Source organism: Cetorhinus maximus, chromosome 18 (genome assembly GCF_964194155.1).
Source record: "Cetorhinus maximus chromosome 18, sCetMax3.hap1.1, whole genome shotgun sequence".
Lineage (NCBI taxonomy): Eukaryota > Metazoa > Chordata > Chondrichthyes > Lamniformes > Cetorhinidae > Cetorhinus > Cetorhinus maximus.
The window spans coordinates 24,561,357-24,576,174 of record NC_135896.1 but is presented as its reverse complement, the minus strand read 5'-3'; the positions used below and the strand labels follow the sequence as shown (position 1 = coordinate 24,576,174).

General features: G+C 43.9%; 1 protein-coding gene across 1 annotated transcript in view; it reads left to right on the top strand.

Moving 5' to 3' along the window:
- rin3 (Ras and Rab interactor 3) overlaps window positions 1-11,591 on the top strand; it is a 95,504-nt gene extending 83,913 nt beyond the window's left edge. Inside the window, exons 9-10 of the mRNA XM_078562235.1 lie at window positions 5,307-5,470; window positions 10,662-11,591. Of these exons, the coding sequence (XP_078418361.1) occupies window positions 5,307-5,470; window positions 10,662-10,973 (476 nt within the window). The 3' untranslated portion in view covers window positions 10,974-11,591. The remainder of the gene's footprint in view (window positions 1-5,306; window positions 5,471-10,661) is intronic.
- The last annotated feature ends 3,227 nt before the right edge of the window (window positions 11,592-14,818 follow it).

Here is a 14,818-nt window from a genome sequence, read left to right as displayed (position 1 = left end):
TGCTCGTCCTGCTTTCTACCCTTAATGTCACCATTAGCACATCCTTTAGCTAATATCACCACCGTCAACATCCCTTTGTCCTTTTGTCTATGACATCTTTGGCAATCTCTTCTTTGCCTCCACCTATCGCTGGCCCTCTATCCAGCTCTACCTGTCCCACCCCCCTCAACCAGCTTATATTTCATCTCATTTCTATTTTCCCTTAGTTCTGATGAAGAGTCATACGGACTTGAAACATTAACTGTGTTCCTCTCCGCAGATGCTGTCAGACCTGCTGAGTTCTTCCAGCTATTTTTGTTTTTGTTTTAGATTTCCAGCATCCGCAGTATTTTGCTTTTATCAGGAATTCTATTGTTTAGAGATCTTGAAAAAGAAGGAATTTGAGTAGGAGACTGTCCAACAATAATGCAGAGAAGAGAATAGCATGTATGATGGTGCATTTTGAGTTGAGAGTGCAAGAAAGGAAAGTTCAACAACAACTTCCCCTTTTATATTGCCTTTAATAAATGACATAAGACACTTTACACATGGGAGAGAATGTCAAGCAGAAATAAAAGACTTAGAATCATTGGAATGAGACCATTCAGTCCATTGAAAGAGTTATCCAATTTGTCCCACTCCCTCTTTCCCTCTCGCCATACAATTTTTCCTGTTCAGTTGTTTATCCAATTCCCTTTTGAAAGTCACTGCTTCCAGAAAGAAACTGCTTCCACCATCCTTTCAGTGCATTCCAGATCATGCTGCTTAATAATATTTCACCTCATCTCACCTCTGGTTCTTTATCCAGTCAGTTGAAAAGGTTTTACTTGGATAGTAGGAAAGCAAGATTTAATATATGATGGGTAGGAGTTTCTTTAAGTTGATGGCCAGTAGACTACACTGGAGAAGCGGAATCTTGAAGTAATGTATATTTGTTGTGGACTATGTATTATTTCTTTCGATACTAGCCATTGTCTGTCTACCATCAAATGTTTTAATGTATTTCCCTTCAAAGTCAAGCTTCAAACCCTCATACCTTCATAGTTTCCTTTGTTCAGACTTAAGACCCTAGTTTTGGAATGAACTATATCACTTTCAAACTTAATGTCAAATTCTATCATGTTATGATCTCTATTTCCCAAACGCTCTTTTACAAGAAGGTTATTAATTAGCCCTTTCTCATTACATAATGCTAAATCTAAAAATGCCCAATCCCTAGTTGGTTCTTTAATGTACTGCTCCAGAAACCCATCTCCAGGAATTCATCCTCCACAGCATTATGCCGATTAGTTTTATCCAGTCTATATGTAGATTGAAGTCACCCTTGATTACTGTATTACCCATGTTACATGCAATTCTAATTTTCTGATTTATACCCTGTCAAACATCACCTCTAATGTTTGGTGGCCTATAAACAACTCCCACAAATGTTTGCTGCCCCTTGCTGTTTCTTAGTTCCAACCAAACTGATTCTACATCTTGGTCTTTCAATCTAAAATCTTCTCTCACTAATGTACTGATTTTGAACTTATTAACAGCGCTACCACACCTCCTTTGCCTTTGCTTACCCTTCTTAAATGTTGCATTTCCTTTAATATTCAGTTCCCAGTCTTGGTCACCCTGTAACCATGTCTCCGTAATGGCAAATAAATCATATCCAATTACTACTACTTGTGCCTTCAAATCATTTACATTATTATGAATGCTACATGCATTCAGATAGTGACCTTAACTTTGTCTTGTTAACATAATTTCATATTTTGATCCTATTTGATGCTTGCCTTTGCTTTGTCCGCCTTCTAGTTTCACTTACTACTTTGCCACTTTCTGTTACCAGTTTTGCTTCTTACCTATCTGAATTCCCTCTCAGGTTCCCATCCCCCTGCCAAACTAGATTAAATCCTCCCCAACAGCACTCATACATCTCCTTGTGAAGATGTTAATCCCAGTCCTGCTGAAGTGCAACCTGTCCATCTTGTACAGGTCCTACCTGCCCCAGAACAAGTCCCAATGCCTCAGAAATCTGATGTCCTCTCTCCTACACTAATTCTCCAGCCACCTGTTCAATTGCTCAATCTTTTTATTCCTTTGCTCACTAGCATGTGGCACTGGGAGTAATCCTGAGATTACCGCTTTTGAGGCCCTGTTTTTTAAATTTATTTCCTAACTCCCTAAAATCTGCTTTCAGTACCTCATCCCTCTTCCTACCTATGTCATTGGTACTAATGTGGACCACGACCTCTGGCTATTCACCCTCCCCCAGAAGAATGTTCTGCAGCCATGTGTCATACTTAAGCCTGACACCAGGGAGGCAACATACCATACTGAGGTCACGTCTACAGCCGCAGAAATGCCTGGATGTCCCCCTAGCTAATGAATCCCCTATCACTATTGCACTTCCAGTCTTCTTACTCCCCTCCTGTACAGCTGAGCAACCAGTGGTGCCACAGACTTGGCTCTTGCTATACTCTTCTGAGGAACTATCACCACCAGTATCTAAGGTGGAAAACTGATTAGCAAGCGATCAACTCGGGAGACTCCTACACTACCTGCCTGGTTCTTTTAGACTGTCTGGCGGTCACCCATTCCCTCTCTGCCTGCACGCTCCTAACTTGTGGTGTGAAGCGAAAAAGTTAAAGATTGCATTATGTCAAAGGAAGAGGCTTATAAGGTTGCCAGGGAAAGTGATAAGCCCAAGGATTGGGAGCACTTTAGAATCCAGCAAAGGAGGATGAAGAAACTTATAAAGAAAGGGAAAAGAGAATATGAATACAAGCTAGCGAGGAACATAAAAGCAGACTGTAAAAGCTTCCTTAGGTATGTGAAAAGGAAAAGATTATCAAAGACAAATGTGGATTCATTACAGATGGAGATGGGAGAATTTATAATAAAGAATAGTGAAATGGCGGAGAAACTAAACAATTACTTTGGGTGGGATTTTTCAGCCCCACCAGTGGCGGGCATTGTCGCGGGTTGGACAGGAAAATTTGGAGAGCAGCTGAAAGTCAATTGATTTTTGGCCACTCTCCAAATTTTCCCATCCCACCCGCGAGGATGCCCACTGCTGGCAGGACCGGAAAATCCTGGCCTTTGTGTCTGTCTTCATGGTGGAAGATACAAAGGTTCTCTCAGAGGGAACCAAGGGGCTTGTGGAAATGAGGAACTGAAAGGAATTGGCGTTAACAGAAGGGTAGTACTCGGAAAATTAATGAGATTGAAGGTCGATAAATCCCTGGACCAGATTAGCTACATCCCAGATTGTGGAAGGAGATGACTATTGAGGGTGTGGATGCATTGGTGGTTATCTTTCAAAATTCTACAGATTCTAGCAAGGTTCCTGCAGAATGGATGGTAGCAAATGTAACCCCGCTGTTTAAGAAGGGAGGAAGAGAGAAAAAGAACTACTGACCTGTTAGTTTAACATCAGTAGTAGGGAAAATGTTAGAACCTATTAGAAAGGACGCAATAACCGGATACTTAGAAAATAATGATATGATTGGGCAGATTCAACATGGATTTATGAAAGGGAAATCATACTTGACAGTGTTTTGATGATGTTACTCGTAGCATAGATAAAGGGGAGCCAGTGGATGTGGTGTCTTTGGATTTCCAGAAGCCTTTTGATAAGGTCCCACACAGGAGGTTAGTAAACAAAATTAGAGCACATGGTATTGCTGGTAATATACTGGCATGGATTGTGAATTGGTTAACAGAGAGAAAACCGAAAGTAGGAATAAATGGGTCATTCTCAAGATGGCAGGCTGTGACTAGTGGGGTACTGAAAGGATCAGTGCTTTGGCCATCTATATAAATGTTTTGGATGCGGAGACCAAATGTGATATTTCCCAGATTTGCTGATGACACAAAACTAGGTGAGAATGTAAGTTGTGAGGAGGCTGCAAGGAGGCTTCAAGGGGATTTGTACAGGCTAAGTGAATGTGCAAGAACATGGCAGATGGATTGTGAATAAGTGTGAAGTTAGAAAAAACATAAAGGAAGAGTATTTCTTAAATGATGAGAGGTTAGAAAGTGTTGCTGTCAAAGGGACCTTGTGTCCTTGTTCATGAGTCACTAAAAGCTAGCATGCAGGTGCAGCAAGCAATTAGGAAGGCAAATGGTATATTGGCCTTTATCGTGAGGCAATTTGAGTACAGGAGTAAAGATATCTTGATCCAATTGTATAGAGCCTGGGTGCGACAACACCTGGAGTATTGTGCACAGTTTTGGTCTCATTATCTAAGGAAGGATGTACTTGCCGTAGAGGGAGTTCAACGGAGGTTTACCAGGCTTATCCCTGGGATGGCAGGATTTTCTTATGAGGAGAGATTAAGGAAACTGGTCCTGTATTCTCTAGTGTTTCGAAGAATGAGAGGTGATCTCATTGAAACTCTCAAAATTCTTACAGGGCTTGACAGGGTAGACATAGATGGGATGTTTGCCCTGGCTGGTGAGTCTAAAACCAGGGGACACCGTCTCAGAATAAGGGGCAGGCCATTTAAGACTGAGATGAGGAAGAATTTCTTCACCCAGAGGGTGGTGAATCTTTGGAATTCTCTAACCCAGAGGGCTGTGGAAGCTCAATCATTGAACATGTTCAAAACGGAAATCATTCCATTTCTGGATATGAAAAACATCAAGGGATATGGGGACAGTAGGGAAAAATGGCACAGAGGTAGATGATCAACCATGATCTGTTTGAATGGCAGAGCAGGCTCGATGGGCCAAATGGCCTTCTCCTGCTCCTGTTTCCTATGTTCCTATGTAATTCAAGTGTAGGTAAGGGTATCAGCTATCGTCGGAGTGAGGTAAGAGTGGTGGCAGGCAGTGTTGCAGAGGTGGAAGTAAGTGGTCTTGGTGATGGATAAGCCATGGGTTCTGAGTTTCAGCTTAGGTTTGAATAGCTCACTGAAGTCATGCACTGTCTGGTTCAGCCTGAGCAAGCAGCAGAAGAGGATAGAGTCAGGGACATGAATACAGAGCTTTGGCTAGGAGCTGAATAAGATGGAATCACAGTAAGTTGAAGGAACAATTATTCTAGAATTATGTAGTTACTGCACAAAATATAGAATTTCAATAAGATAGAAAGAATAAGTTTTTGTATTCCTTAGAACTTTGAAGTAAGACACACAACCATGAACAAAGTAGCAGCAATAAAATGAATGCACCAGTAGCATTATTGATTTAGAATGATAGATACTTATCATGGCTCTACATTTTAGATATAAATAATACAGAAGATAAATAACACAATTATTCTGCACAGCAATAAATCCTCCATTAATATAAACAACCATTAGTGTGAGTTAATGGACTTTGCTCTGTTTCAGGATATTATTATTTAACAACTACCTACGGCGCCTTAGAACATATCAAACACTATGATAAACACACTGTCACTCGCCAACTTAGTCATGAGGTCCAGGATTCAATCCACCAGTGGCAAAGGAGGCGAACTCTGAACATGAAACAACTGTCCAGGTCATCAATGCAGGTCAGTGTCACAATGGAAACCCTGTAATCCTATAAGTAAAAGAATCATAAGTAGAATATATCTAAGATCATGATGCAATAAGTACAGAATACATTATAATCCTGTAACCACTGGTGGCAGAGCCTTTGCCCATCTTGCCTTTATCTGTCTAACCTCAATAAGGATGTTACCACAGAGAGAGGGAAGGGGAAGTCGGAGGGCAATTCAATTCACCAGTGCTCTCACACGTATCTCAGAGGGCTGTTCAAAAGCAGCATTGATAGAGGCCTAGAAATAATTTTGACCTGCCCACTGCCTGATTTGCTATCCTCAGACACAAGATAATAGGGCAGGGTGCCAATAAATCCAGTTAAACAATACTGATTAACAATTTATTAATTCATATTTTGGAGCATTATGGAACCAATCTTATTGAAAGCATGGAAATACCATCTGATGAATTCCATCCACGGCTTCAAGAACGAGTTGACAATTCATTGCGGTTTTCTTCATTACTTTAGGGGTCATGTGTAAATGTTTTCAAAAGCCTGCATAGTTGAAAGTTTTCCAAAGTTTACTCACCTTCCTCTGGAACTTCAGAAAGATGGGGAAGGAGCACATTGAATTGGAGATGGTCAGCCAAAACAAGTAGATTAGTCGATCTAAGTACTGCAGATTTTTCTTTGTTTGGGGTTTATAAGTTCATGTATACTTTTAATCAGGGGATGTCTCAGGACATGGAGAGACCAAAGAGAGATAGAACATGTTTTACTAAATGATTCCTTTAAGCTTTCTTTCTTCCTCCTCAAATTCTTTCCCCACAAAGGCATTTTTTTGTTATCACCTTTATGTTGTCAAAGGTTTTGCAAAGCAAGAAAGGGATTTTAGCTACATTTCTGGAGCTAAAATTGAGAGACAGTAACAAGGGTGGTGTCCATTTTCAGTTGAATGAATTAGTAGCGATGCATGTTTAAGATGGATTGATTTTCCATTTGAGGCTCTGGTGTAGCACTGGGATTACGGAGGTAGATGCAAGAGCATATCTCCAGGAAAGCTGTATCTGAAATACTCTGATCCTCGAAGATTGTCCGAGGGAGAAAGAGGTGCAATCTTCTATCTGGAGCTTCCTGTTCATAGAGGGTCTCAATGCAAACCTACGCCGCCAGGTTTCTTTGACCACCTCTCCACTTGGGTCAGGAAAGTGGTGCAGGAAGTCATGTATGCCCCTTCACGCTCATTGTAATGCCACATTCTGTAGGACCAACTCCCTTTTGTCCCACGTGGGGAAGCCCCAGACACCCCAGGGCAGTGCATTGGATGCAGATCTGTGACACAAAGATCCTCGTCCCCTATCCCCTCTGCATCAGGGAACTGAGTATTCCCCAAAATGAAATGTTCCCCATCAGCTCCAGGCCTCATAGAGTTAAATAAAGCAAAGTCTGAATATTTCGGCCGCTTGAACACATCTGTAAGTTATGAGACACGCACAGTAATGAAACACTGCTGTAAGTTTTGGCAGAATTCAGTTTAATCACAAGACAAAAGCTGAGCCTCCCAGTCAGATTGTGAGTTTAGATTAAATACACTCAAAGGACGAAACTCACTTTTGAAACAGAATATCAAACCAGCTGATTATATCAAGAGGTTTCCTGTGGGAGCAGTAATCTTGGCCGTGTGGATGCATACTCTGTGAAACTGAATATAACTAGATAATTGGCAACATTATCTATAGTGTGTATTTTTCAGAATGTTTAATGTCTGTCCTCATTTTCAAGTTAGTGTGCGTGTGTGAAATAAATCTTCCATTTTTATGCACGTTTAATGTATATTGGTAGTTTTGAATGCTGGAGTGGTAAATGAATATAAACCTAGTTCAAAATCCAAAGTAAGGAGAAAAAAAGAACTATTTTTAAATTGGACGAAGCAGATGGTTCTTATCAGATAGTATAGCCCTCACCATCTTCTGGGGAAAATACAGGACTTTGTCGAAGTAATCCTGCACATTTAATGGATGTTGTAATGGAATTGTAAGATGTTATATATAAAGCCATATATAGACTTGGATAATGCAGCCTGTTATTCTTCTAGTTCCTCCACATTAACCTCTCAATGACCTATCCCATATTATCTAAGTAATAGTCCATCCTGTCCAGGCACAATCTTGACAGTTTTTTGTTGAGAACGGAAGGACAATGGCGAACTGAATGGAAGAACTCTAAATTGTTAGTAATTAGCAGAGACAAATTTGAGAAATCAGTGCTGTTGTGGTTGGATCCACTGATATTTAGACCCTCAGAGGAAATTCCCTGCTCGAGCAATCTTAATGATAGTCTTCAGAATCAGCATAGAACTTGGGAGGAAGGTAGTTTACAGTTCAGCCCATTTCAGGCTTAGACATGTGCATACTGCTAATTTATTGTCTCATTTCTCCCTCATTTAGCAGCGTTTTGATGGTTGGCAAATGTTCAACTTGGGAAACAACTAGAATAAATTGAAAGGGGCACTGGCTGAAACCCAAACTGTAGTGTGGGCACGTAGATCAATCTTAACATTAGGTGCAGTGGTAAATTATATCCAGATGACCTTTAAGTGGAAAGATTTCCAGGGCAAAATTCTAATGTGAGTTCTTTCTGATAAGGGAGCAACAAAAACTAACTATGACACACAAGGATCCTATGGCTAGGCCTGCCTCATAACTATATAACTTGTTGCCTCCTGCACATCATTTATTTGAAAGAAGGAATATGTATGTGTCATTTCCTGTTCATTATAAATAATGAATATTGGCTTTATTTAAGAAATGCCTAATGCCTCAGTGTGGAATATTTGAGTTGGACTCAATAAACTGGAACTGGAGAACTTTCCAATTTTAATGTGTGAATAATTACTGTTCCAGCTGCTCCCAGTCTTCCAGTCAGATCCTGGGGCAATCGCTTCTGACTGTGAAGATCGCGGTGCCCCAATCTTGTTGCATCCTTCCCACTGGGTCTTCCTGTCCCAGCTTGCAGCAGCGATGCTTTAGCTCAGCGATCCACGGGGAATGGTGGGGAGGAGGAGTGGCGCAGAGGACATGCCCCTGTTTTCCTCTATTTTTTATTCATTCATGGGATGTGGGCATCTCTACATCAGCATTTATTGCCCAACCCTAATTGCCCTTGCTCACAGATGAGTGGGCGGGTGAGTGAGGGGGTGGGTGAGCGAGTGAGTCTGTGGGCGAGTCCGTGAGTGAGCCTGGGGCCCGTATTTTGCACTCGTCGGGGCGCACGCACTTGGCAGTCCCGGGTTAGGACAGGAAACGGTCCCCCGATCACTATCGGCCACCGAACGCGATTTCACGCTGGCTGGACAATTAACAGCCAGCCAGTGTGAAACGTGTGCTGAGAAAGGCTCAACACTGCCGTTCGGGATGGGAAGAGGGCTGGCGCTGACCTCACAGCAGGTGCTGGTGAGCGCTTCCAGTGAGCTCCCTGAAAGGCTGCCTCAGGGAGCTGCAGACCTCCACAGAATAGACAAAACATAATTGCTGCAAAATGTGTCCCTACAGCACAATCAAGCACCTGAAAGCATACCTCATTAAAAAACAGTCCTCAGATATTTCTTTTTATTTCATTTCCTAACGGAGATTTCATCCCGCCCTTGGAATGAGGTTTCATGAGAAATGTAAAGCCCGCCTGGCCGATTAGCCGGTCTGCCAACCGTGAGGTTGGACGGGCCATGAAAAAAATCGCTGACAATTGGGCCGTTAATGAGCTTAATTGCCTGCTTAATTGTCAGCTGGCGCTCTTCTGACTTTTGCACCCACCTGCCGAGCGAAATATCGTGCAAGTGCGCGATGACATCGACTCGCTCGCCCGCCCGCCCACGGGGACATAAAATTCTGGCCTGTGAGTGGGTGAGAAGGTAGGTGGGTGGGTGAGTGAGTGGGAGGGGGTAGTCAGGGGGTGGGCAGTTGGGTGTGGGAGTGAATAGGGTCTGTAGTCAGGTGGTTGGGAGGTCTATGTGTGTGGGGGTGGCGGGCTGGGTACACTGTTAATCACTGAGTTACACCGGAAATTAAACAGTGTAACTATTCTAGGGGAAGTACCCGGTTTAGCCCAAGTCTCGGACACTGAGGTCAGAGATGTTTGCGGAGAATCTTGCAGGATGCAAATCAGCCCACCGGAAATTTAAACTGAGAGTACATGTGTCAGAACTTCCTCAGGGTCCTAAAGCACAACAGCTGCAGACGCCTCAAGAGTCACTGCTGTTGGCATCGGAAGATCTGGCTTATTGTTTTGGAACTAGAAAAGAAAGTACAGGGTAATGGTTCTAGTGGAAACCTGGAAGAGATGTGTCAGCAGTTTGAGAATAGAAACCCAGGAACTGAAGCAGTAACAGCATGGTTCATTGGAGATAGGCCAAACATAGGCAGGTTGTCATGAATAGGTTACATGGCAGTGAGGCAAGTTAACAGGCATTCTATCGAGAGAACAGTTACTGTGTATATAGGTCTTCAATCACTTTGTAATTCTTTATGTACAAAGGGCGTGGCCGCCTTTGGACAGAGTCTTGGAAATGCTCAATTCCACAAAAAGCTTTTAAAGCTTTTGCCGAAAGTCTTTCTGTGCAGCAGCCCAGGGTTACATTTTACATTGCAGCATGCAAGATAACATATGTATGTCTTCATATACATATACATTTGGCTGTGTAACATAAGGACTCCTTTACATTCTCGGGTGTAACCCGTGGCTCCATAGGTCACACGGGGACGACTCCCAAATTGTTGAATCTGTGTTCATTTAGCTGGTCTCAGGCAGGGTAACAGTGGGGCACTAAAACTGGTATCAGCCTCCCTCACCCCTCCCTGGGATTGGTAAGGGAAAGGATTCCCACTTCTCCCGGCTATCTGAAGCTCGCACCTGTGGAGTTCCACAATTCACACTGAGTTACATTTGAGAAGCTTTTCAACAATTGCCGAAAAGCCAGAGTAATTGTAAATTACACAACAAAAATCGGCACCTTTGGGAGAAGAGAGCAGAATTGCTTTCTGAGACCGATTAAAACACGCTTGGTGCCGAACAAGTAAATGCAGGCAAATTTTATTTTCATAGAGTGTTATTCTAGTTGCAGTCTATGGCCCCCTCTACTGACCATGACTATGGGTGGGAAGGGGGTCAATTTGCTGCACTCATGTCTTCATTTGTTTGGTTTTAATCCCTGTTGTTTTTCGTAGGATTTCCTGAGCGTCTCCTTCTTAGAGATTGGATCCGACGTCAAAACATTTGCCGTAAACTCAGAGACAACCGCAGAGAAGCTGTCCAGCCTGTGCGCCGAGAAGTTTGGCACTGGCGAGGCTGAGGACTACTACTTGCATCTGGTACTGGAGGAGAGGAGCCTGCAGCTGGCTGCCGACGCAATGCCTCACCGCCTCAAGAACCTCCTCCAGAAGGGCCAGCCGCGAAAAGACTATTATTTTATATACAAGCAGGTAGATCAGGCAGACCAAACAACAAACCCACCCATAAAGAACCTCCCATCTTTCTGACCTTCCTTTTTAACCGTGATAGGCTCTGCAGGAGGGGGTGGGGGTGGGTGCGGGTGGATTTCTCCCGCCCCCTCTGGGAATCCAAAGGAAAAGTCACAAAATGCTTGAAATCCGAAAAGAAAGCAGGAAATCCTGGAAACTGACAGCAGTTCAAGGGGGAATAATGTAGGGAATAATGGTTCAAATCTGACCCCTCATTAGGGCTTCACTATATTTTCCCAAAATTATTAATTTCACTTGATCGCGCTGGGTTATAAATATCAGATCTTTTTTTATCCGAAAGTAAACTGTTATTATGCCGCTCTCTGATGTAGGTAATGCTGTCTTTTTAAAGCAACCTAATTTAAAGCAACCAGATGAACGTTAAACTTTGAGGTTAACTCGGAACGTCTGAAATATTCCTGTTTTTCAGTATTTTGGACTATTTTTTAAACTAGTACTATTTATACATTTTATAATGAATGTAAATACATTTGTCTTTTGAGACTATACTTTTTCCATCATCATTAGTGTAAATGGCAACTCATCAGAGGGAGCCTTTGAGAGTTTGCCAAAGGTAGGCGTGACTATATTAAAACGCATTAAAGGGACAGTGTGAGAAACACATTTTAAACTTTGTTTTGTGGTTGCGTGAAGTGTTTTGGTCCAGTGGCAGAGATTGACAGCCTGTCGCAAAGCGGATGGCTGTGGCCTTTGTGGACATGTTAGTCCTGTCCTTGTCAGTCTAACAGAGAGAGTGGGTGTGTGGCCTGCTATCTGCACTATCTGTGCGTGATCGCCTGATCCCCCTGGAGAAAGATCTGCGCGTTTGGGTGGTGATATCAGTCTGATCAAGTGTCTTTGTGGCACTGAAGGCTCAGACAAGAAAGTGGTTTGTGGTCTTGCGGTAGTGACGTGAGTCATAAAATATTCCTAGCTTGGTGGAAAAGAGTTTGCGGTACACAACAACAACCTGCATTTGTATGGCACCTTTGACATAGGACAACGTCCCAGTGGGTTTCACAGTCACATAATCAGACAAAAATGAACACTGAGCCGAAGAAGAGGATATTAAGACAGGTTGGTCAAAGAGGTTGGTTATTGGGAGCGGCGTCTTAAAGGAGGAGAGGTGGGGAAGGAGTTAGAGGGGAATTCCTTAGGGCAGAGACAGACAATGGAGAGGTGAAGGGTGCAAGGGGATGAGTTGGAAAAACATTGAGTTATTAAACAATTTTATAGCTGGAGATGGTTAGAGAGAGATAGGGAGAGCTGAGGCCACATAGGAATTTGAACATGGGGGTAAGAAACTAAAAGCTGAGGCATTGGTGGACCGGGTAAGCTCGGAGCTTATGAGTGAACAGATTAGCGTACGGGAGCATAGTTTTGGATAAATTAAGGTTTACGGAACGTGAAGGTAGGGAGACAGGTTTGGAGAGAATTGGATTGGATAAGTATGGAGGTAACTGAAGCATGGATTGAGGTTGCAGTAGCTAAACCTGCACCTTTGATCCCCAACACAAGGTGGTCATGCACACTTCCCAAAATGATTAATTTCACTTGATAGCGCTGGGTTATAAGTATCAGATCTTTTTATCAGAATGTAAACTATTATTATGTGACTTTCTGATGTAGGTAATGATGTCTTTTTAAAGCAAACAAATTATTGAACTGAATTAGATGAACATTAAGGTTTAAGGTGGTTGACAAGTGCATCATGCCAGCTGGCCAGATGTTGTTCCAGAAACGTCGCACATCACCCAACCCTCAAGTTTCATCATAAAGATCGAGGCTTAACGCTTGAAACAGGCGGGCATTCCTGCCATCCATCGGAAAGGGTCTTTTAAGATGGTGGTGAACAGAGTATTAGGGAAAGTAGGTTGATGGGCCCTTTTTGAGATTGTTAGTGCCCCATTAAGGCCAATTTCAGTCCCAATGATTATTAAAACGTTAAAGAAAAATATAAAAACTTGAGCTTCAACATCTGTCTTAAACCTCAGTTGGTGCATTTTACAAGGCCGGATAATGCATTTCATTTGCTGTGGGAGTTGGGTTGTACACTGCACGTGGTGGGGAGTGGGGTGTGCACTGCACATATGATGGGGGTGTGGGGCATACGCTGCAAATGGTGGGGGTGTGGGGTGTATACTGCAGATGGGGGAGTGGAGTGTACACTGCACATTTGATGGGGGTGTGGGGTGTACACTGCACATGATGGGGGTGTGGGGTGTACACTGCACATTTGATGGGGGTGTGGGGTGTACACTGTACATGATGGGGGTGTGGGGTGTACACTGCACAAGATGGGGGTGTGAGGTGTACACTGCACATGATGGGGATGTACACTGCACATGATGGGGGTGTGGGGTGTACACTGCACATGATGGGGGTGTGGGTTGTACACTGCACATGATGGGGGTGTGGGATGTATACTGCACATGATGGGGAGTGGGGTGTGCACAGCACATATGATTGGGGTGTGGGGCATACGCTGCAAATGGTGGGGGTGTGGGGTGTATACTGCAGATGGGGGAGTGGAGTGTACACTGCACATTTGATGGGGGTGTGGAGTGTACACTGCACATGATGGGGGTGTGGGGTGTACACTGTACATGATGGGGGTGTGGGGTGTACACTGCACATGATGGGGGTGTGGGGTGTACACTGCACATGATCGGGGTGTGGGGTGTATACTGCACAAGATCGGGGTGTGGGTTGTACACTGCACATGATGGGGGTGTGGGTTGTACACTGCACATGATGGGGGTGTGGGTTGTATACTGCACATGATGAGGGGGTGGGATGTACACAGCACATATGATGGGGGTGTGGGTTGTACACTGCACATGATGGGGGTGTGGGTTGTACACTGCACATGATGGGGGTGTGGGATGTACACTGCACATGATGGGGGTGTGGGATGTACACAGCACATATGATGGGGGTGTGGGTTGTACACTGCACATGATGGGGGTGTGGGATGTATACTGCACATGATGGGGAGTGGGGTGTGCACAGCACATATGATGGGGGTGCGGGGCATACGCTGCAAATGGTGGGGGTGTGGGGTGTATACTGCAGATGGGGGAGTGGAGTGTACACTGCACATTTGATGGGGGTGTGGGGTGTACACTGCACATGATGGGGGTGTGGGGTGTACACTGCACATGATGGGGGTGTGGGGTGTACACTGCACATGATGGGGGTGTGGGGTGTACACTGCACATGATGGGGGTGTGGGGTGTACACTGCACATGATGGGGGTGTGGGGTGTACACTGCACATGATGGGGGTGTGGGGTGTATACTGCACAAGATCGGGGTGTGGGTTGTACACTGCACATGATGGGGGTGTGGGTTGTATACTGCACATGATGAGGGGGTGGGATGTACACAGCACATATGATGGGGGTGTAGGTTGTACACTGCACATGATGGGGGTGTGGGATGTACACAGCACATATGATGGGGGTGTGGGGTGTAACTTGCATATGTTGCAGTAATGGGGAGTGCAGACTTTTGGATGCTGTAACTTTGTCTGAAAGCAGGTGGAGTGCTCACATGGCTGCCCAGCATAATGTGTGTTTTAGACCCTTGCAAATCCTCATTTGAGGCCTTATAGATCCTGTGACAGAAGGAAACACTTCAGAACAGGGAGGGAAACCCTTTGTTGAGTTTCTACTTCTTGTTGCATTTACTGAGGCCCCTACATTCCTCCTTGTCTTTGCTTCTGTTCAATGGCCAATGTACTGTAATGGATCATCTTTTTAAAGGTGACCAAAGTAATTTGTGCATCAAAGTTATGCAGCAAAAAGCAGAGACTGTAACTGCCATACCAAAATCCACTCAGCAAAGACTGAACTCCTGAAC